The 23,707-nt window shown below is 38.7% G+C and overlaps 1 protein-coding gene across 13 annotated transcripts in view; it reads left to right on the top strand.

The window, feature by feature from the left end:
- NIN (ninein) overlaps positions 1–23,707 on the top strand; it is a 99,016-nt gene that overhangs the window by 71,588 nt on the left and 3,721 nt on the right. For 7 of the 13 annotated variants that reach the window (XM_032405073.1, XM_032405078.1, XM_032405077.1 and 4 more), the window contains 9 exons: positions 1,495–1,710; positions 4,875–4,988; positions 7,728–7,850; positions 9,132–9,245; positions 10,024–10,170; positions 11,885–12,064; positions 13,785–13,934; positions 15,808–15,912; positions 19,941–20,141. In XM_032405073.1, the coding sequence (XP_032260964.1) occupies positions 1,495–1,710; positions 4,875–4,988; positions 7,728–7,850; positions 9,132–9,245; positions 10,024–10,170; positions 11,885–12,064; positions 13,785–13,934; positions 15,808–15,912; positions 19,941–20,141 (1,350 nt within the window). Of the gene's footprint in view, positions 1–1,494; positions 1,711–4,874; positions 4,989–7,727; positions 7,851–9,131; positions 9,246–10,023; positions 10,171–11,884; positions 12,065–13,784; positions 13,935–15,807; positions 15,913–18,672; positions 18,734–19,940; positions 20,142–21,949; positions 23,704–23,707 lie in introns of those variants that run through there. The other 6 variants (XM_032405074.1, XM_032405086.1, XM_032405083.1 and 3 more) reach the window with 5 other exon arrangements.

Here is a 23,707-nt window from a genome sequence, read left to right as displayed (position 1 = left end):
AAATTTGCTTTGTTTGTAATTTATAGCATATGCTACTAGGATAACATGTAGCTAATGACGGTAAAGTTGTAAATCCGGAGTTTCAGAATGGAAACTCACCCCATGCTGATTCTAAACTAGGTTTCTGTTTTTTTGGTGAATATTATAATATATATACTACTTCTAGATTCTGAGGGCTTAATACCAGCTTTATAATCAGTGGGAATGGGGAGATGATACCTCTAAAACTATCTGTGAAATACTAGCTCTATCCCTCACATTCTTTCAAGTAATCCTTCCTCTTTTATCACCATGATTGAAACCAGAAAGTTAAGGACACAGTTTCATAGATCTAGAGTAATGGTTCATCAGTATATCTTTGCATAGAATTGCAGTGTATTCAGATAGCTTGTGCCATTTGGCACCCAATTTGTGTAATCTCACAACATGCAATTGTGCAAGGAAAGTCCATTTAAGAATCTGTCTGAAATAGCCGAAAGACAAGGACATCCTGGGTAAAGAACATTTTCAGGACTTAAAACAGATCCAAAATATATTCTGTACTGTTACAAATAAATGGCAAACACCAGTTGAAAAACATAATTGGTTTGAGTAGTCAAGGAAAGGAAAAAACAAATACAACGTATAAAAAGATAGCCTAATTAGGGAAGTGCAAATTAATTTTCCTTTTTTCATCTTTCAGATTAGCAAAAATTAAAGATACCGTCTCTTCTTTAAAAAGGGGTGAAGAAATGAATGTACTCATACATTTTTGGTAGGAGTATAAGTTGGTAGCACTGTGAGGAAGACACTTTGGGGATATCTATCAAAACAGTGATGTGTATGCAGACCTCCTAACCCAGCAGCCCCACTTCTAAGAAAATGATCCTAAATATAAAATGCTACCATGTATAAATGAATTTTTCAGAAGGTTGTTGTGTCTCTTCATAATGAAAAGAATGATAAACTTATATGTCTGTCAGTGTGGGAATGGATAAATACGTTATGGAATGTCTTAACACATAGAATATGCTATAGCCACTAAAAAATACAGCATGTGGTGGTTTCCGAATGCACTGACTTAGAAAGATGATAAAAGTCTGTAAGATATAATTATAAGTGGGAAAAGCAGGCTGTCCAAACATCTGAAATGATTCAAATTTTTGTTTTAAAGAGAAAAACCTCTATGTGCATATGAGTTTTGTATATACGTAGCAACCAGTCTGGAGGGATACAGACCCAGCGGTGCACAGTGGCTACCCCCGTGGAGTTAGACTGAACCAAGGGTCTGTCACTTCTCCATACATTTCCCAATTGATGGAGTTTGTAATAATGAGTGCTGTATTAGTTCTATTAGTAAGGGTGTGTGTGTGTGTGTGTGTGTGTGTGTACACATGTACGTGTCTATGTATAAAACCTTATCTGTGGAGGGGGAAGAACCAGTTAGTCTCTGTTATCTGTTTTTTAGTAGAAGTAGGGTAACTTGTTTGTAAAACTTATTTCAATTTTAATTAGATTGCAGAATTAAAAACCAAAAACCAAGAGTTGGATTTGGAAAATACAGAACTTAGCCAAAAGAACTCTCAAAATGAGAAAGAACTGCAAGAACTTAATCAACGTCTAGCAGAAATGCTGGGCCAGAAGGAGGAAGAGCTGGGACCCAGTGCATTTGAGAAGTGGAAACAAGGAGAGTCTCATCTGAAAGAAGAACTGGAACAATGTAGAGTGCAGGTATGGAGGAGAGCCACCCTACAGCCTTAGGGGAGGAAATCCCAAGAAATAAAGTAATGCTGGTATTAAATTTCTTACATACAAAGTCTTAATAATTAAAACAGTGTGGTACCGGCAAATGAATAGGCAAATAGATACATGGAATAGAAAGTCTAGGATTAGACTCCAGCACAGATGGAAACTTAGTGTATAACAAAGGTACCTTCTCAAATCACTGGGGTAAAGATGGATTTTTTTTTTTTTTTTTTAATAAATGGTTCCTGGACAACTCAGTAGACATTTGGGAACAGATAAAATGAGATGCATATCTTGTACTGTACATAAGGATAAACTCTAATTGGATTAGGAGTCTAAATATAAGAAACAAAACTACATAAGTACTAGAAGAAAACATGGATGAATTTGTCTTTAATCTTAGCGTAGAGAAAAGCTGTCCAACTGTGACTCATAAACCAGAGGCAAAAAATAATAAATAAAATTTTTTCATGGCAAAAAAAATACCACAAAGCCAAAAGATAATTCACAAACTGGGAGAAAAATATTTACATCACATACCACAGAGAGTAGGGCTAATATCCCTATTATGTAAAGAGCTCTTAAAAATCCATGGATTTGGGGCACCTGGGTGGCTCAGTCAATTCAGTGCCTTCAGCTCAGGTTATGATCCCAGGGTCCTGGGATCAAGCCCCGCATCGGGCTCCCTGCTCAGCGGGGAGTCTGCTTCTCCCTCTGCTTCTGCCTCCTTTTCCCTCTCCCTCTCCCTCCCGCTCCCTCTGCTTATGCTCTCTCTCTCTCTCCCCCCAGTCAAATAAATAAATAAAATCTTAAAAAGAAAAAAGATGCAAAATTATTAAAAAAAAAAAAAAAAATCCCTGGACTTAGGACCAAAATCTGATAGCAAACTGGGAAAAACACATGAATAAATAACTCACCAAAAAAAAAAAAAAAAAAAGAGCTAAAATTGTCCCTCAAGCCTGTGGGAAAAAATACCCAAAACTGGGGCACCTGGGTGGCTCAGTTGGTTAAAGCATCTGCCTTCAGCTCAGGTCATGATCTCAGGGTCTTGGGATCAAGCCCCATGTCGGGCTACCTGCTCAGTGGGGAGTCTGCTTCTCCCTCTGCCCACCCCCTGCTCATGCGTGTGCGCTCTTTCTCTCAATCAAATAACTAAATAAAATCTTTAAGAAAAATGCCCCAAATCACTCATAATTAGAAAACTGCAAATAAAAACAACACTGATACATGTTTTCTCAACTATGAGATCGGAAACAATTTAAAAATAGGACTTTCTGTTGGCAAGGCTTTGGGGAAGCAGGCACTTTTATCCATTGCTGGTGGGGGTGTAAACTGAGGTTATCCTTCTGGAGGGAGATTTGCCAATTCTTCAACAGAATTATGGATGGGCTTAACCATTTGTCCCAGCAATACCATTTCTAGGGATTTACCCTAAAAGTACACCTCCAACAATGTGAATATTCATAACGCACAGAGCTTGGAAACAACCTAAATGTGCATATGTAGGAGAATGGTTGGATAAATGTGGTGGATACAATCACACCGTATAGTAGTAGTATGCAGCTATAAAAGGAAGGAAGGAAGGGAGAGAAGGAGAGAGAGAGAGACCTCTACCGATATGAAATTATTTCCAGGACATACTGTTAAGTGAAAAAGAAAAGCACAAAAGTGTATAGGATGCCTCTGTTCATGTAAGAGAGAGAAGGATGTGAAAAAAATACACATATACTTGCGCATTTGTGTGAAAGAAACCCAAGAATGATGAACCAGAAACTAAAGATATGGTTACCTACAGTGGGTAGGTGGGAAAGGGATGGAGGAGAGGAATGGGAATGGTGTCAAAGGGAAGAAGGAAGGGAGTATATCTTTTCACATAGCTCTGACTCGTAGAATCATAGCAGTGTTTTCCATACTCTTCACATACCCCAAAATAAACACAATTATAATCGATCAAGATGGCAGGGTATACCAACATGGAACACAAACACTAAGAATTGAACCTAACTATTATAAATGGATAACGTAATTACAGTGGGAAAGAAAAGAATTAAGTCATTTGGAAATTATTATCTGACTCCATACTGTAGGTCTAAAGATAGAAAGAAGTATACACAAATGCTATAATAATCTAGTCCGTAAATGTGTTTCTCATGGGGATAAGTTAGTAATTCTGAAACTCTGTATATTAGAATTGAATAAATAAGTAAATAGATTATAGGCAACAGAAGTGAGTCTCTCACTGCTGGAGAAGGAAGCTTCAAGTAGGAAAATGAGGAAACTAAAAGGAACCTTCTGGTGTTGGACTGGAATTTGAGGCATTAGTATAAACTCATGTTTCTTAATATATATACACATTGATAGAGATAGAGATGTGTGTATATGGATGGAGGGCCCAAATCTTGGTTTCTAAACACCATTCTCCTATAGAAGAAACCAGGGCTCCTTGGAAAAATTATTGATTCCAGGCCTGGAGCAGGGAAAATTCAGGATGAGCCCAGATCACCTCATGGTGCCAGAAAGAAAAAAAGTGTTAAAAAAAGATGGGCACATGAAAAGGACACAGAGCCCCACCTGAAGGAGCTCCTAATGGCCAAAGCTGGAATGGTTTGACCAACAAAATAAATAATTCTAGTATAGCATAAGGTAAATATAAAATGAAATAAATATGTATGGGCACATCCTGATATTAAAAATTGACTAAATAAATGGGGGAGAAATAACAGCTCTTCCTCACAGTAGAATTCCAATTAATGAATGTAGAAAGAAAGAAGGAAATAGAAAGTCATCATCAGGCAAACACGAGGGTAATAACTGTCGTAGACAAAATCCACTGATAGAAACTAAAATAAATAGAAGTTTCAGGAGGAACACGATTTTCGTAGTCTCAAACTATCTCCCCCAAGAGAAAGTAACTTTGCAGTGGAGAAACCTGCAAAACCCACCTGAGAAATCATGTTCATACCGTTTGGGTGCACAGTCTTTCAAAAGATAGCTTTGGTTCGTTTCACCGAGGATAATGGTCATAAAACAGCGTGTTACTGAATTGGGGCTAGGGTTTCCTGACTTACTGCTGCCTTTTGTGAATCTAGTAAGTTTCCCCAGGCTACGTGAAGATGTCTGTGACTTGACTTTCTAATTTTTCTTCTTAGTCCTCTACTTTAGTGTCTTCTCTGGAGGCAGAACTATCTGAAGTTAAAATACAGACTCATATTGTGGAACAGGAAAACCTCCTTCTCAAAGATGAACTGGAGAAAATGAAACAGGTAAGACTGTGCTGCTTGGAGTGGGTGTCAGGGGGGAGGCTCATAGAACAATATGGTACCTGATGGTCTGGCTTTTCTAGCCACCAAATGTCCTTTATACAGACTCCTGTCAACTAGCTTATTGCTCTTAAAACTGAGGGTTTGCAGGACAGGCCCACTTATAGGGCTCCTATTGCTAATTCTCTAAATGCTGTTCTAGTTGTGTAACTTACATATGTTGTAGACTGAAATTCTATTACTATAAATCAGTCACAACCATTTCAGTTTAAGAAATTTGTTGTTCTGCTTTCTTCTGGCCAGGTGATAAATATGTGTCTAAAAAGAAAGTGACTTTCTTGCTTGTAACTTTAATAACTATTCATCTAGATTTGTGAGACACAATTCTTAGAACAAGTTTGAGGCTTTTACCGTGGGCTAAAGAGTAAATTCTAGAACATTATCAGGGATGCAGTCTCACTTATGAATTTGACTTTAAGAAGCCTATTTCAAAGTTTCAAACAAAGACTTAATTTTAAATATAAAAGAGGGTTCACCTTAAGGTTATATCCTGAACGTTGTCCTATTTTATTCTTTATTCTGAACTTTTCAGTGGGTACAGGATTTGAGCAATCCTGATTTATGAATAGAATTTAGTTCTGTTTTTTTTTAATTTGCTTCACCAAAGGTTTACTTTGATATTATGACATCCTTAGATTATAAAATTCTCTCGCTTGTATCTGTTCAGCCTATGAGCATAAAGGTGTCCTCTGAATGCTGAAATATTGAGTCTCTACCACTGAGTTTTATGTTTGTGTTGGTCTGTGGTTGACTCCTATAAGTCTTGATTTCCTAATAGGATTGTAAGACTTCCGGGGAATTTGTGTCCCTTGTAATGCCTAGTGATTGGTACCTGATAGGAGCTTTATAAGAACCTTTTCAAGTCAGATGCTGCTTTGCAAAGTATATCTCTTCTGCCATAACAGAAACTGTCTGCCATTATCAACATTCCAGAAGTTAAAACTCATAGGGCCTTTCTGTTGGTGCATAAGTATTCCAAAGCTGTTATTACCAGGTTCATCCTAATTACCATGGGAATACTTTTCTCCTTTACCTTTTGAAAATCCGTTGTTCAGTCTTTAAGATGTTTAATGATGGAGTCCAAATCCACAGCATGAGAAGTGCGTGTTTTGTGACTTCACTAAGCTAGAGATCAGAAGGAAAGCAGTGCGTTGGGGAGTAAAATAGCATGAGGAGGACATCATTTGGTACATTTTTATTGTGTATTTTTTACAGAGGTGTTGTTTATAAATAGTGAAGTGGAAGAATGGTGAGCCCTGTCTGCTTTTGCTAGAAGTTGTATCATGGCACCTGGACTCTTTGGGATTACAACAGTGGGGTAGTATCAGCCCACTGTTGCTGCCATACAGCTTGGACCTAGGAAGTATGTGCTGCTGTAGGACCCAATACAAGTAAAAAGTACTTTGTGAATGAGAAATTCTCTCTGTTGCACAGAAAAGGAACACAAGTAGCATCAGCAGAAGTCTCATGCCAGTCTCTGCACCCAAAATGGTACCAGGCTTTGTGAGGGTCTGGGGATGAGGAAGCAAGGTAGTGAGCAAAGGAGACAGGTCCTTTAGTAAACCAAAGCCCAGCTACTTTAAAATACATTTTCCTATGTTCTTCTGACTTTAGATTTGTAAGGTATGCTGGATTTGTTGTCAGTTGAAGATTCAACCCTTAGAGTCTATTTTGTCGTATTACCCCTAAAGCTAAATGTGAAAGAACGTAAGGTATGAAGTAGAAAGATGGCCATAAAATCATAATGAATAATAAAAGAATTGAATGTGTGAAAGCCAAGTGAAACAGAGGGAAATTAAAAATGTAGGAACTATGGGAAGGGTAAAGAAGTATAAGAAACAATCAGTCTCTTTAGAGCAGTCATTGGGGGAGGTGGGAATTACTCCCCCACCCTGGGACATTTAGCAATGTCTAGGGCCATTTTTGGTTTTCACAAGTGGTGTGTGGGGAGGGGAGTGCAACAGCCATCTAATAGGTAAAGCAGAGATGCTGCTAACCATCCTCCAGTGCGCAGGACAGCCCCCCAAAACGAAGAATTATCTGGCCCAGAATGTCAATCCTAGTTAGGCAGATGCTGAAACGGAACAGAAACTGTCTTTGGTTTGTCTTGATTCCAGTAGAGAGGAGGAAGCCTGTGTGTCCACATTTAACATTTTCCTAAGCAAGTCAGTTTTGGCCTCTTCCAAACGGAAGGGCACATGGAACAAATTGAAAAACACTGATTGTTTTAGCTTGAAAACTTGCCCTTGTATTGATTCACAGTACTTGTTGGTTCATGCCAATTCTATAGTCTTGACTGAGATTTCTGAAAAAGATTTTTGTCTCGTTAAAAAAGCCTGAGGAAAATGTATTGTGCTATATCGTACACAAGTTAAATTGATGACAGAATGGCAGTATGTTACTTATTTTACCCTGAAGGTAAAACAGAAAGCGAGGACCATTATGTAACGTGTCTGTCTACGTGAATCTCTCTGGGCAGACGTTTTGGCAGTCAATTGGAGAATGGAGAGAATGTAGCAGGGAACATTTTGTTAAATTTAATTTTAGTCCCCTAGAGTTTATATGTCCCCTGAAATATCTATGTAGATAAGGAAATAGCAGCAACCATGAAAATGCCCTGTTTATAAATACCTCTTTATAAGTACAGCCATGAGATGTGCTGGGATTGTTTATCTCTTACAGCTGCACAGATGTCCTGATCTCTCCGACTTCCAGCAAAAACTTTCTAGTGTTCTAAGCTACAATGAAAAACTGCTCAAAGAAAAGGAAGCTCTGAGTGAAGAATTAAATAGCTGTGTGGATAAGGTAGTAAACATAAGACTTTTTAACCATTATTGTATAGTGTATACCATAATGAGCATTTCTCTGTACGGTGGCATCTGGGCCTCCCATTTTAGCCTAATTGTTCCAAGCCTACTGTCCTAGTAGAACAACATTTCAGCTGGCCTTATGTGACCTAAGAATTCCGGAGGTCATGATTTTGACAGGAGTGTACATTGGTTAATAATTATTATATACAGTAATATGTAGTTTATCTCATTTTAATATATAACCATGTTACTTAATGTATATTATTTAAACATTTATTTATTATTGAGAGAGAGCACGAGCAGAGGCAGGGGACAGAGGGAAAGAGGGGGAGAGAGAGAGAACCTTAAGTAGGCTCCACACCCAACCTGGGGCTCGATCTCACAACCCTGAGATCATGACCTGAGCCAAAATCAAGAGTCAGACCCTTAACTGACTGAGTCACCCAGGCTCCCCTTAATGTATATCATTAAATATATCACTATTAACATATAATACAACTATGGTTGCTTTTAATAATCTGAGACCTATTACATAGGCACTTTTTTCTGTTTTCCGTAGCAAATCCCCAGACACTGCTTTTGTCCCACCTGCCTTGATAGGTATCCCGTATTTTCCTATTATGGTACTCTCTTGAGATTGGGGCAGGAGGAAGGTTACGGGAGGGGAGAGGCAGAGAGAGAATCCCAAGCAGGCTCCATGCCCAGCGCGGAGCCCAACTCGGGGCTCAACCTCACAACCCTGAGATCATGACCTGAGCTGAAATCAAGAGTCAGACACCCAACCGGCTGAGTCACCCAGGGGCCCCTTGAGATTTCTAATTGCCTTCCAGCCTACCATTTCTCACCCACAGTGAGGCAATGAGAGAGAAAAATGGAAATTGCCAAAAAGAAGAGATTCCTCAAAATTAAAGGTAGAAAGGGAGTATGGAAAACATCTTCCTTTTTTTTTTTTCTTTTAAAGATTTTATTTATTTATTTGACAGAGACACAGTGAGAGAGGGAACACAAGCAGGGGGAGTGGGAGAGGGAGAAGCAGGCTTGCCGTGGAGCAGGGGCTCGATCCCAGGACCCCGGGATCATGAGCTGAGCCAAAGGCAGACGCTTAACAACTGAGCCACCCAGGCGCCCCAGGAAAACACCTTTCTTTTACCTTGCCCTGCTCCCCCATGTAAACAGTTGGTGCTTGGTCTTTTCAGCATATATAGAGGTATAGAAATTTTGAGGCTAGATATGTGTGCAAAAATGCCCCGTTCCCTCTTTTCTTTTCCTGAAACAGTTGGCAAAATCAAGTCTCTTAGAGCACAGAATTGCCACTATGAAGCAAGAACAGAAGTCTTGGGAACACCAGAGGGAAACCTTAAAGTCCCAACTCGCGGCTTCACAGGACAAGGTATGTGGCCGATTCTTGTTTCATCTGCCTAGTTAATATTTTCCTGGATATTCCAACAGAACTCCCAGTAGAAAGAATATTCCAGGTGGAATTGGCCTAAGAGGGCTCAGAATGATTCAACTTGACTAATACCTGTCACATGCTTATAGTATGATGAAATAATTTGAACAGTTCCCTCAAAGCTCATTATTAGAATTATGAGATTATCTCATCATTATGAGATTACTTATGAAAGCTGGAGAATAATGTGTAGAAAGGACTGCTTGTTTCTCATTTAGAAAAAGGGTTCCTAAGGCAGATTCATGCCCTGTTAAAGATCTCTATCAACCTTACTTTTATACATTTAAATTATTTTTAATTAAAATATATACTAGATGTTAGCATGGAGTGGGGTTCTGACAGCTATATATTTTCATTTTTAACTAAGAAGTCCTTTACAAACCAACACCACTGGCTAAAACACAATTTCTACAAAATTCAGTAAAGCCATCTTCTGTCATGCCATTTGGTTCTCATTGGTTCTGTAAGACACCACTTGCTAATATACCAGATGACTGTATCAGCAAGACCCTGTTCCACGTCACTGACCTAAATATAATGTCCTGTAAATATACATAATATCTGGGGTTTCCACTGAGCTACTCAAAAGAGCTGTATATAATTAAATAGAAACAGAAGAGACCTTGGAATTCTCTTATCTTAGCTCATTCACTCCTGGACAGGCTTTGGTGAGACTGTGAGGATCTGTGTCAAGTGTAAGATTGTTCTCATGATGCAGGTTCAGGGTTTAGAAGACACCCTGCAGAATGTAAACTTGCAAATGTCGCTGATTAAATCTGACCTACAAGTGACTCAGCAGGAAAAGGAGGCTTTAAAACAAGAAGTGATGTCTTTATATAAACAACTTCAGAATGCTGGTGACAAGGTAATTTCTTTTTTATTGAGGTATAAGGTGCACAGATTTTAAGTCTATAACTTACAGATGTATGCGTGTGTTTACATAAATGAGCAACCTAGGGGTTAGGAGCTCCAACCCCCTGCACAGTCAAAAATCCACATATAACTTCTGACTCCCCCAAAACTTACCTATTAATCATTAAGACTGCTGTTGACTGGAAGCCTTACCAATAATATAAACAGTTAATTAACACATATTTTGTATATTGTATTCTTATTGTATACTGTATTCTTACAATAAAGCTAGAGAAAAAATCATAAGAGAAAATACATTTACAATACTGTACTGTATTTATCAAAAAATTTGCATATGAGTGGACCCGTGCAGTTCAAACCTGTGTTGTTCAAAAGTCAGCAGTATATTTTACATACCTATCTATGTATGTGCATATGTTTATATTTGTGTCAACACCTCCTAGCTCAAAATATAGACCAGTTCCAGCACCCAGCAGACTCTCTGGTCTCCCCTCCAGTTGATAACCACAAGGGAACCACTTCTCTACCGTCTGCCACCGTGGGTTAGGGATGCTTGTTTCTGAACTTCATATAAATGGAACCACAGTGACAAGGTTATTTTTTGTATTGTGCAAGACAGAGGACCATGCTGAGTTATTTTGTAGTAACAAAACTAAAACATTTCGATATTGTATAAAGTGTGTCTCATTTTAATATATCCAAGTGCTGCTTCACCTGTGTGCATAGAAATGAAAAATGGTATTAAAGATGTCAGCCTTGTGGAGATGTTAAGATTTTGTCCTACAGTAAAAGTAGGACAGTTACTTTAATCCAGTTATTTTATATCTTTTTATTTATATATATATATATATATATATATATATATATATATTTTTTTTTTTTTTTTTTTTTTAAGTAGGCTCCACACCCAGTGTGGGGCTCGAACTCATGACCCTGAGACTAAGAGTCTCATGCTGTCCCCACTGAGCCATCCAGATGCCTCCTTTTTATTTATTTATTTTTTTAAAGGAAAACAGTTGTTTCCATTTTTTAAAATTACTTCTGGGCTGACATTTTCCTCAAAATGAGATTGTAACTTTTTTTTCTTTTTCATGTTTTGGCTTAAAAAGCAAAAGCCCTACCTACTTGTTACTTTTTTTAAAACATTTTCCAGGGTCCAAAAAATCACTTTGGTAGCTAAAAGCATATTCTGGAGTTCAGGCCTCAATTATATGGACAGTATGTGCTTTGGATTCTAAAAAAGGATCTGATTGCAAATGTGAAAAGAGTTTAGCTTGTGAAAGCTTTCAAGTTAGCAGTGTATTTTGAAGTTCCCTTTGTGTCCTCTGTTAACCAAAAGAATAGTTATCTGGGGCCAAAGGGTTAACTTCATAAAGATGAAGCAATTTTTAAGGCCACCAATCTCTATGCACTTGGGCTCTATATAGAATCTGGACTTGCCCTACAGTCATCTTTGCTATTAGACTTGCTGGGGCTATTTTGCCAAAATAGATTTAGATTTTCATTCTAAACAGAATTTCCAAACCTTTTTAAAATCAGACTCCCAAAATATTGTTTTTATATCTGTGTATACAACAGACATTCACACCTCCATTAGAAGACATGAAGAATAAGAGGTGCTTACTAAGAATTATTGTCATTGAGTAAATACACTCAAACAGAAATCAGCTTGTTTTTAAGGCTTAACTCTGCCCTTTGCTGTTCAGAACTGGGCCCCAGAAATAGCCACCCATCCATCAGGATTCCCTACGCAGCAGCACTGGCTGACTTGGGACAAGATGGATCATCTGATAAAGGAGGAACAAGAGCTACTTCGGCAGGAGAACGAGAGACTCCAAACCGTGGTGCGGAACACCAAAGCGGAACTCACGCACTCCCAGGAGAAGGTACACTGAAAAGCTGCAGATGGTGGTGTAGGTTTGAAAATACTTAGTTTGATAGGAAGATGAGAGTTTGACATGACTGAAACTGTTCTAGGGTATGGATCTGAGTATTCTGCTATGGCAGACTTATTTTAGAATGTATAATTCATCATTTACTAGCAAGTAATTTTACCCTGGTATGTTTATATAATATTTTTCATTCTGTATAATCAGTTCAATATCAAAATCAATGATTTTAATCCTCCTATCCAGAATAGCCTCATGGAAATTATGTTAACTATATATTCTCCACTCAAATGGACTAGCTGCCAAGACTGGTAGTACAAAAATGGCAAAATTAGACTCACATCTTGTTGGGCTAACTCCTTGTAAGAGAAAAGGTACCCCTTTTTATTTAGTTATTTATTTATTTATTTTTATTTTTTATTTTTTTAAAGATTTTGTTTATTTATTTGAGAGAGAGAATGAGAGAGAGACAGAGAGCATGAGAAGGGGGAGGGTCAGAGGGAGAAGCAGACTCCCTGCTGAGCAGGGAGCCCGATGCGGGACTCGATCCCGGGACTCCAGGATCATGACCTGAGCTGAAGGCAGTGGCTTAACCAACTGAGCCACCCAGGCGCCCAAAGGTACCCCTTTTTAAAGACTCAGCATTTCAAGGTGAGAATGGTCTCTAAAGAGGATCTTTTCCAACCACTAAACGGATGTTTATATTCTTTACTTCTGCTAAGTAGCTGACCAACTATGATGAACCTATGCTTAAACACTTCTTTTAAGGAAGAACTCTCTGAAGAGCCACAGATAGTCATTTAGAACAGCTGCTCTATGTCAGAAACTCTGCTCTCACTGAAGGTGCAGAGTCAACCAAGACAGACATGGTAGCTGTCCTCATGGAACTTGGTTGATATAAATGCATTGTTTCAGGTGTGAACAGTCCAGTACAAAGTGGATGGGACCATCACCTCATTGACTCCTAAAAGTTATGCTCCTATCAGAGAGAAAATGCCTAGGACTACATCTGTTTTCTTGACAGCCACGCCACACTGTTGACTCCCAGCCGATTGGTAGATCCAGAGGTCCCCTCTTCTCAGTCTGATCCTTACAGTCATTGGATTTTTAGACCCTTCCAGACTAAAAATAGATTTACCTCGAAGGATCTTTTGAAATCCAAAAAAGTAGAGTTCAAGAATTGGCAGACTTGGGGCACCTGGGTGGCTCGGTCGGTTAAGCGGCTGCCTTCGGCTCGGGTCATGATCTCGGGGTCCTGGGATCGAGCCCGCATTGGGGCTCCCTGCTCAGCCAGGAATCTGCTTCTCGCTCTCTCTCTCAAATAAATAGAATCTTAAAAAAAAGAATTGGCAGACTTGACTGAAAAAAAAAAAAGTGTTTTTAATACAACAAAACCTGGGGTGCCTGGGTGGCTCAATCATTAAGTATCTACCTTCGGCTCAGGTCATGATCCCAGGGTCCTCAGATCGAGCCCTGCATCGGGCTCCCTGCTCGGCAGGAAGCCTGCTTCTCCCTCTCCCACTCTCCCTGCTTGTGTTCCCTCTCTTGCTGTCTTTGTCAAAAAATAAATAAAATCTTAAAGAAAAAAAAAGAAAAAAAAATACAACAAAACCCAAGTGCTGAAAAAAAAAAAACAACTTTCCTTATGTTCATTTTTTTTCTTTCTTGCTAGATGACTATATTAACATTTCTTCCTCTCATGTATGTTCTTGTTAAGGTCCGTCAGCTGGAATCTAACCTTCTTCCCCCCAAGCACCAAAAACATCTAAACCCATCAGGTACTATGAAGCCCACAGAGCAAGAGAAGATGAGCTTAAAGAGAGAGTGTGAACAGTTTCAAAAGGAACGATCTCCTACTAATAAGAAGGTGAGTTTTAAGAGTTTATACCGTGTGTCTATTTCTTTACTATGATGTGTCCCTATATGTATGTTTTTTTCCCCTGCATGCTTCCAACAAAATGATTGATTACAGTGGTATATTTTGGTTCTTCCATCTATCTATACTTTCGTAATCTTATCAAATAGTATCATAGTTCTTTTTGATTCAGGGATGGTTGAAAAGGAGCAGTTAACTTTAAGTATTCATAATGAAGATGCTTAATCTTCAGTAGTATTATAGCCCTTTTAAGTTAGTAAAATCTATTTTTAAATGTATATATCCTGAATATTAGAAACATCTTAATATGGTCTGTATTAGCTACCTATTGCTGTGTAACAAAACAACAAACATTTGTTGTCTCACAGTTTCTGTGGGTGGGGCATTCAGAAGCAGCTTAGCTGAGTGCTTCTGGCTGAGGGGCTCATGAGGTTGCAGTCCACACATCAGCTGGGACTGCATTTATCCGCAGGCTTCACTGCTACTGAAGGATCCGCTTCTAAGTTCAGGAATGTAACTGTTAGGAGGAGGCTTCTATTCCTTGCTGGCTGATTACAGAGGCCTCAGCTCCTCACTGCCTGCGCCTTTTCTCAGATCATGGCAGTGAGTGAGAGGAGAGGGATCCCAAAAGCTGCGGTGCCTTTTATAAGCTGTCCTGGAAGTGACACACCAGCATTTCTGCTATCTTCTGTTGGTCACACAGACTAACCCTGGTACAGGAAAACCCCAAGAGGTGGAGATCAGTAGGGACCATCTTGGAGGCTGGCTACCACGTGGTTAAACCTCCGTAGCATCACGCAGTTTGCTTTCTGTACTTTGTTCCATGAAGTAAGAGTTCTAAGACCAGGGTTACCCTGGGAGTTCTGGTTGTTACTTGTTTTCTTTCTTTTTTCTTCTAAACTAAAACTCAGAGTTTTCACTGTTATCTTCCTCTTCTGAAAATTATGGTTTGTGTAAAAATCTGGGAAGAATGATGAACAATCAATTACTTCTGTTATAAAAACTGTATGAAAATGTTAAGTTTGTGAAAGTTATCATGACCATAGGCAGTAAGAAGACTGGTTTGTGCTCTAACGGGGAAATACCATTCAGTTTTAGGTATATAAACTTTTCAGAAAGGTAAAGGGTTTCATCCAGCTGCTAAGGGAAAAGTCTAATGATAGTTTTAACCTGAAAAGCTTAACACTTCTCTTTAACAATTTTTGCTCCTCTCCTCAGCTCTTTTTGATAGAAACCAAAATCAGGATTCTACAAGTGTCATATATTTTCTACTTAGCAATATTCTGAATTCCAGGGTCATGTAGCTCATTACATTCCTCCTATAATAGAGAATTCTAAAAATGGATACTAACAAAATCTTCAAATTTCATCTTTAAAATTGAGAAAGGAGTTCTCCAACTCAGGTTTTATGTACTCTCAGTTTTAAACCTTTAAACTTTGCCTTAAGACAGTGTTTTTCCCACTGCAGATCCATAGTAGAGGATCATGAAATTGATTTAGTGAAACATCAGCCTTTTTTATTTATAAGATATGCTAGAAAATATCAGAGTCCATGGCTCACGGTAAGGATAAATTTCATTTCATGTGATGGGTGTGGGCTATGTCCTGGGTGTATTTCTTAAGTGAGCGGCACTGAAGTTTGAAAGCCAGGTGCCTTCTGGAATCTGTTCCACGGAAGCAGTGGTGATTAAAAACTATCCTACTTAAATGTAATCAGTGCACTGAATTATATTGTTTTCCTTCAATGAGTGAAGTCTGCTTTCTTCCAAGGGTTAAGATTTCTGACTAGCATAAATTTGTCAAAATAAAGCAGAGCAACTCAAGTGTGTTTCGTTTTTTTAAAGGGAATTTTTTTGTTTTTTAGCAGGTCAGTCAGATGAATTCCCTTGAAAGAGAATTAGAAACGATTCATTTGGAAAATGAAGGCCTGAAAAAGAAACAAGTAAAACTGGATGAGCAGCTAATGGAGGTAAGTTTTTAAGCAACTGGCCTTAGCTATGAAGAATATTTTAATCCATGAATGTGCCATTTGTTGGGAGAGACTAGCATAGCATTGAATTCCTATTATGAAGAAAAGTGAAAAAGTATGCTGCCAAGCTGAATTCTTTGGTCTGTCTTACCAAGTTTGATAGACGTCATTGCTCATTACATAGTCACAGGAATTCATACTGCTTCAGAGAGGAAGGAATCATGTTGACTATTCTAAAATGCAAGGACCCATACCTCCACAAATTCAGGTGGCAGGGACTCTGTCTGATCTTGGCCAAGAGGCCCAGAGCTCCCCCACTGCCACTGAGGTTGTAACAGTTTCCTGACACTTCCCCTATTGTAGTGTTTTACAGATGGGTTGCTAACAACCTCTTTAGTTAGGAAATCCGTGCAGGGAATTTGGGAGCATTAGCATTTAGAAGTTTAATCTTCCAGGGCTGTCACTGTTCATTACTACATTTGTAACTCAGCACTGCCTTGTGAGAGGTACATCTGTTAAATATAAAAATGGAGTTGTAAAACTTGTCAGCTTGGACACTGAGTTTCCAGTCTACTAGACTGCTTTCTGAATACTAAACACAATGATAGGATATAAAACAACTTACGTACAAATCCTCCTTAACAATACAAATTTCACTGAGATACTTTGCTTGGGGTAGATGAAAATGTCATGTGGTGAACTGTAAAATTTATTTAAGGTAGAGAGGTATGGGTAGAAAACATCTTTTTGTGCTCTTAAAAAGTCATGGGTAAACAAATATTTTAGAGCCAGAATTACAGGATGAGAGAGATTAAATAGATGGTTTTTAAATGTGAAATATGGGCAGATATGTCACACTGACATTTAAATGACCGCTGAGGTTTCTGCCAATTTTATGTTCTCTGATTTATCCACTAATAGGGAGATTAAACTATAAATAGTGAAATTCCAAACCCTTTTTTTCTTTCTCTGACAGCACATAATAAATGTGTTCCAAAGCTTGAGCTGCAGGCTGTGTTTAGATGTAGATATGCTTTCTGATGAAATAATTGTATATTGTGATGAATAAGATATCTGAAGCTAAGCTCCACATGTCTCATACCAAATTGAAAAGTAACAGGGTATACTTAGTCACTGGTAGATCCTCTCCAAATGTTCTGCCAACAGGCCCATCCATCTCCCACCTGCTCTAGCCGGCCTCAGAAACCTCTCTCTTCCTAACCCCACTTCACATGTTTAACTATCATAAGCAATTTCCCTTCATTATTTTTCTCCTTGATCTAGTAGTAAATATTTGCTAATGGATGAAGTAAACGGATGTTCATGGTACTAGAGCTGAATAACTAAAGGAAAAACTTGAATTTTCCATTGGAACACTGAAAAGAACATCTCATACACTATTGTAATGAAACTTTCTTTAGGCAATAAGACAGCTATTAACTCTGTACAGACCGATACAAATTGGATTCTTCAGCAGCTTTATTAAAATGTAATTCATATACCATATAGCTCACCTATTTAAAGTATATACTGCGATGACTTTGTTATATCAATTTTTTAAATGGTGGTAAATATATGCAGAACAAAATTTGCCATTTTAAAATTCAGTGGCATTAATTACATTCACAGTGTTCTACAACCCTCACCGCTACTTCCAAAACATTTGCATCACCCCAAAGACTCTAACCATTAAGCGATAACTCTCCCTATCCCACCAGCCCTACAAAGTGGGTTTTTATTTATGTTCTGACATCTATAGATGAGGCCACTTTGGGGCGCGTACAGTGGTTTTCACACCATTTTTTGTGCGCACCTCACCTGAGGGATAGGTACATTCCTCTGACTTGGCAGGGATTCTCATTGGGTTTGGGTGAGGGGCAGGCAGCAGGGGGAGGAGATGTTCCAACATCAGAATCTTTGGGATCAAGGATTTTAAGAAAAGCTCTCTAGGCGATTCTAATCTGATGTATGTCCTCCCTTGTGGGAAGGAGTTTCTCCTCATCCTTCTGTGTCAGTTTAAAAGTCACTGATCTAGGGGCCCCTGGCTGGCTCAGTTGTTGGAGCGTGTGACTCTTGATCTTAGTGTTGTGAGTTTGAGCCCTGTGTTGAGTGTAGAGATTACTTAAAAATAAAATCTTCAAAGAAAAAAAAAAAAGTCACAGCTAATACAATACGTACCCATAGCCTAGGGCAATTAAATTCTTCCTTTTCCTAGTCTAGTGATTTGAGATCTTTAATTCCTACTCCAGGGCTTTTTCAACGACATGAGGCAACGTTCTCTAAATAACTGAATTTGAAGGTTCAAGAAAAGGGTTACAATCTGCATCAGCAGTTCTCAAGTCAGCCTAGCCAACAGTTCCAACACTTGAGCAACAAAATTGCCATTTGGAGATGCAGAATATAAACTATAAAAGTATTTAGTATCAGGTCCATCCAGACTAGACCTGGAATGTTCTAAATAATTCTATTGGGACAGGTGGAGGTAAAGGTGGTAGTTCACAAACTAGCCAAATCACAGTAGGTGAGGAAGCAGTTGCAGGATGAGAGCTATGAGACATTTTAAGGTCTGTAAAATTGGTATACAGAGAAATGTAAATATTGTCCTTTATAAGTCCTTACGAACTAGAGCACACATGTTCAGGTATATAATATACCCAGTTTTAACTGTTCTCTTTTTATAACTCATACTTTTCTTCCTCTTTTTATGACTCCTGTAATTTTCTTTTGTTTTTGTTTTGTCTGTGGCTAACCTGCACCTAGAACTCTGTGGTTGGAACTAGCAGAGAAGGGTGCAGTTCTCTGCCTGAGCTAGTGTGTGAAGGTAGAACATTCTCTTTCAATGCATTTCATCGCATGGAGATATCTCATTAGACTCCTTGTTCACGTAATCATTTTTACTGACTCTAACAGTAAATACGTAAGAGCCAATATTCATTTTGCTTTAACTATGGAATATGTCTGTGTTTCCATGTACACCAGGATTTTCCTCAGTATTTAAAGACCTAGATGAAGAAAATCATCCTGCTGATATAAAATCATGGGATCATAATTCTCCCTATTTTTTAGTCCTGAAAATAAAATGGTGGGTTTCTGAATCTACAACTAGAAAATTTCAAAATGGGTAATCTCCCACCTCAGAAATTTAGATTTAAGGAAATGGATAGTGGCTCTGAAGTTTCATGACATTTAATTATAGTTGTGTCGTGGAGGGCCTTTTTCCCTTCTCACAAGCCTGGAGGAGCTGCTTCTCGAGTCTGGTACTTGGTCATGTTCATTGCATGCCTTCTGCGGGGTCCTCTGTCTGCTGAATGTGTCGACAGATGTGGAGTGGCATGCCTCACTGGCCAAATGCAGTGCGTTCTCCTTCTCCTTTTCCCTCTCCCCAGCTTTGGCATGTGATACACATATCATTTCCTCATTGTCTTGAACAAATACTTCTGTTCCATATACTTCAATTCCCGGGGATTCTAGGATATCACCCTTTGTCCCAGAATTGCTTATCTTATAGTGCTATTTAAGAGTTGAACATTGGTAAACTAAAATAGGGTAAAATAATTTTAGATATGAGATTCTTTGGCTATCCTGGAAAATATATAGTCCTTGAACATTTGCTTTTAAGAATCTTTATGAATGGTAGGTAAAGTGGCAAAACCCTAAAGCATAACCACTTTCTCCCCTTTGCTTACTCCAACCCTGTCTGCATTTTGTTTGTTTAACGAGGCGTAATTAAGTGTTCTAGTATAAGGAGACAATGAAGTAGAATTTAGACACATTATATGTAGCGTGTACCTCATGCCCTTACAGTCACTCAAGAGTGAGGAAGTACAGTGTTTTAAGTCGAAAACTAATTATATCATCTCCTAAGGAAAATGACGCTTCCCAATTACTTACTTCTACTCAAGTCATGTACTGTCCTGTTTTCAAGTTATCAGGGGGTCTGAGAGGCATTCACTTTGCTTGACACTTTCAAGAGTAGCTCTGTGCTGCAAAGCGCTGCAGCTGACCCGGGCTTTGCCTTTGTCGTCCAGAAGCAGCGCCTGAGGTCCGCTGTGATGCTTAGCCCATCCCCTCGTGCTCGGGATCTGCAGCTGCGCCAGCAGCAGGCCTGTCCGATGGTGCCCAGGGAGCAGTTTCTGCAGCTTCAACACCAGCTGTTGCAGGCTGAGAGGACAAACCAGTGCCTGCAGGAGGAGCTTGAAAACAGGACCTCCGAAACCAACACACCGCAGGTATGAGGCTCTTTCTTCCCTGCGGGTTAATTCAGCTCACCTCACCTCATTTGGCCTGTTTATGGGAAAGTTATACCCCTTCAAAGGTGGGGATAAAGAACCTAAATCTCTGTCAGAGAGCGCCATCTTACCTGTGTGACAAATCCACAGAACTACAGTGTTACTTGGGGGTTTTGTTTTGGTTTTTTTGCAGTGATGCTCTTGCACTCTCAGCTCTGAAGCTGGGTAATGAAGTGTTCTGGGTCTCCTTTGCACATGCGTAGTTGATGAAGTATCAGGATCGCTTGAGCATAGTGTACAACTGACCTAACGTTTTTTGACTTAACATTTGTCTGATGCCAAAAATATTACAGAATTCAAGTACAACTCTAGGATATGCATTATTAACAAAGCAACCTGGGTTTTCCTGTACTAGAGGGGTACAGTCTGCTGAGTTCCATAGAATTCACAAGTGGGGACTTTAAACAACTAATAGAGTGTGTAGTCAGTAACTTGAGTTGATGGATTTCATTTAACTTAATTTTTAAGAATGATCAAGTTTGAAAACCTCTTTTTAAGAAAATAAACATCTTTTCCCTTTTCCTTTGAATTAGCCTTATCCTAGCTCACTACAGACAATCTGATACAAGCTGGGTTTCCAAATAGTTCTCTTGAAACTTCTGAAAAAGCTTGACTAGGAATGAAGCACTTCATGCTTTTTGCTTGCCCAATTTGTTTATTCAGAACTAGGAATAAAATAAAAAATATTCCTTAGTTTGTATAATTCTAAATTCAATCTGGTTTGGATGCTTTTCTTCTGTTGTCTCTCAGTTGACTTTTCATAAGGAATTTCCCCACCTCCTTTTCTGTAATTGTCTCAAATTAGCACTATAATTATACCCTGGAGCAGTTCTGTCTTCCTCTTCTAGTAGTAGATATCTGTGCTTTGTCATGATATGCTTCTGTCAGCTAATCTTTTGAACAAAACCTTAAAATTATTTTTGTCTTCTGTGCTTTAAAAATTCACGTTTTTGGAAGTTTCTGCTATTCCACTTCAGTTTCCAAATAGTAAAATTGTGTCGGTGGGGTGTTGAACAGATGCTCCAACAATTCATTACAGAACTGAATTATAAAACCTTGACCTCAGTTTTTGTTTTTGTTTTTGTAAGATTTTATTTTTCAACAGAGAGAGCCAGCGAGAGAGGGAACACAAGCAGGGGGAGTGGGAGAGGGAGAAGCAGGCTCCCCGCCAAGCAGAGAGCCCGATGGGGGGATCATGACCTGAGCTGAAGGCAGACGCTTAACAACTGAGCCACCCAGGCGCCCTTGACCTCAGTTTTTAACAGACATTTTAAACCAAAGGATTAGGCGAAGATTTTATCTATAGCTTTCTCATACACACAGTTTTCAAAGCTTGCTCTTCTACCCCACCTGCCAGTGTTTAAAAACAATATCCTTTTACTCCGATTACTTCAGGATTAGATAGACAAAAACTGTTAAGATTTTTGTACTAAAAAAAAAAAAAATTTCTCCAGTCGGATGGCAGAGTGGACTGCTTATTTCTGTCACTAGAATGCCACTGCAGACTCTCCTATTTCTGGTAACTGAGCTGCCATTAATTTTAAAACGACAGAATATTGTTAGAATCTGCACGTTGCCTCTGTGTGTGGAGTGATGTGATGTCTTCTGCCTGTGTGTTGCTTTGCTTGCATATGTAGTGTTCGTGTGCTTTTAAAACTTGTTTGCATTATAAATGTGTGAATTTAGACTCCTCCCAAAACATAATCTTGACATCAGGGTGAAGTGTACCACTTGCCTTCTTTCTCTAGGCCTTGCTACCGGAGCAGCGAGCAGTGCATGCAGATTCCTACAGAAGGATTGGGCACCTGTGAAAACTGGGCTGCTATTGATGGCATTTCTTACCATGGCAGATACTCAGATGCACACACCCATACACCCCACGCACACACACACACAGACATAAGCTGAAAAATGTTTTGGAATCAAGTGCTCTTTTAAATTATTATTATTGCCTTTGCAGTATTATGTCTCTTATTTATTAATGTAGAAATGACAGATTTTGTGAATCAAATTCACAAATTTCAGCTTGTTTTGAATCATTTTATTTATACCATTTAAAGAGTGTGGACTTGAGATTCTTAAAAGGATGTATTCTATATATTTTCTCATTCCATATGCTGTAACTATTTTTAACAAGAGGTACTACTTTTATATATGGAATTTGAAGAAAATTTGGGTTATTTATACTGTTTTGTATAAGATGTATAATGCTTTTTTGACAGGAAAAAGGAAAATTTTGACAATAAAATAAATTTTAAATATATGACTGCCTTTGTTTTTCCTCTTTTGCCATGTTCCATGTTCTTCGAGTTATCTGTTATGGGTTTTTTTGTTTTGTTTTGCTTTTTTTTTCAGGCAAGTAGAAATCAGTCATTTTCCATTTACATTTGAACTTTGAAAAAGCCATTATATCTTTTAAAATACAGTATTTTTTTTAAAGCTAGATGTTCTCAAGGCCTGATTTCTTGAGGTTTACTTTCTGCATTAGACTTATACATACTACAATTTTTGACTTCAAATTGGTCACATGGTTTAGTTGCTTATATTTGAATAAATGCTGTTATTTTATCCAAACAAATGTTGGCTTTCCACCCATGTTTGGTCATTCTGCATGCTTTTAAGAGGAGTTATATCATCAGCCATTAACACCTGAGTTTTGAAGAACCTTTTAAAATCTGAAATTCTGTATGTGAACATTTTAGTGGCCTGCCAGGAGAGGCCGTTGGTTGCACTCTAAATCTCTGTGTCCTTGGGCTCTCCAGACCCCACGGAATTCCTTCATCCATCACTGTTGTGTGAGGAGAGGAGGGGCAGCCGGGGGTCTTCTTCTGCCCTATTATTTTATCTAGGAGTCGTGTGTGGGAAGAGGATTCTTAATTTTAAATCTTTTACGATAAACCCATCCTCCAATGCAGATGTTTGCTTCACACTGACAAGTCAAATTGGGAAACAGATGACTACAGTAACTGGCAGGAAGAGGCTGATTGTTATGAGGAAAGGAACACTAACAAACACCCTCACATCACAGTAACCAGCCATTTCACACAGGAGAAATGGACCTGCACATTGCAAGCTGATTGGAAATGTTAGGTGATCCTGAATAAACGCAGTTTTGTTTTATTCTTGAGAGACCCACAGTATGGCAAAGGCCCCAGTCACAGATGGAAGGTTGATAACCATAGTTTAATTTACTTTGGATACCCATCTTACTAGAAGAGATGCACACAGGTACTAAATTATGGGTTTTAAGAATATGGCTTTATCTCAGGGGAAAATGGTAACACAGGTAAGATTTTTTTTTTTTAATCTTTGATTCCTTCTCTGATAGGATTTCTTTTCTAACGTGCAACCCATGCAATGTTCAGAACCCCCATTTCACCAGAAATCCACCCTTCCAGTTACAAAGGCAAACATTTCCTGTCCTTTCTCTAGGCATCTTGTGGGGAAAAATAAATTACTAGTGTTTTTAGTATGGCATGATTTTCCAATGATAATACCCTTTTTTT

The sequence above is a fragment of the Phoca vitulina genome, unplaced genomic scaffold (genome assembly GCF_004348235.1).
Source record: "Phoca vitulina isolate PV1807 unplaced genomic scaffold, GSC_HSeal_1.0 scaffold7, whole genome shotgun sequence".
Taxonomy (NCBI): domain Eukaryota; kingdom Metazoa; phylum Chordata; class Mammalia; order Carnivora; family Phocidae; genus Phoca; species Phoca vitulina.
Note: the sequence above shows the minus strand (reverse complement) of the source record. Positions and strands in the feature narration are given on the sequence as shown.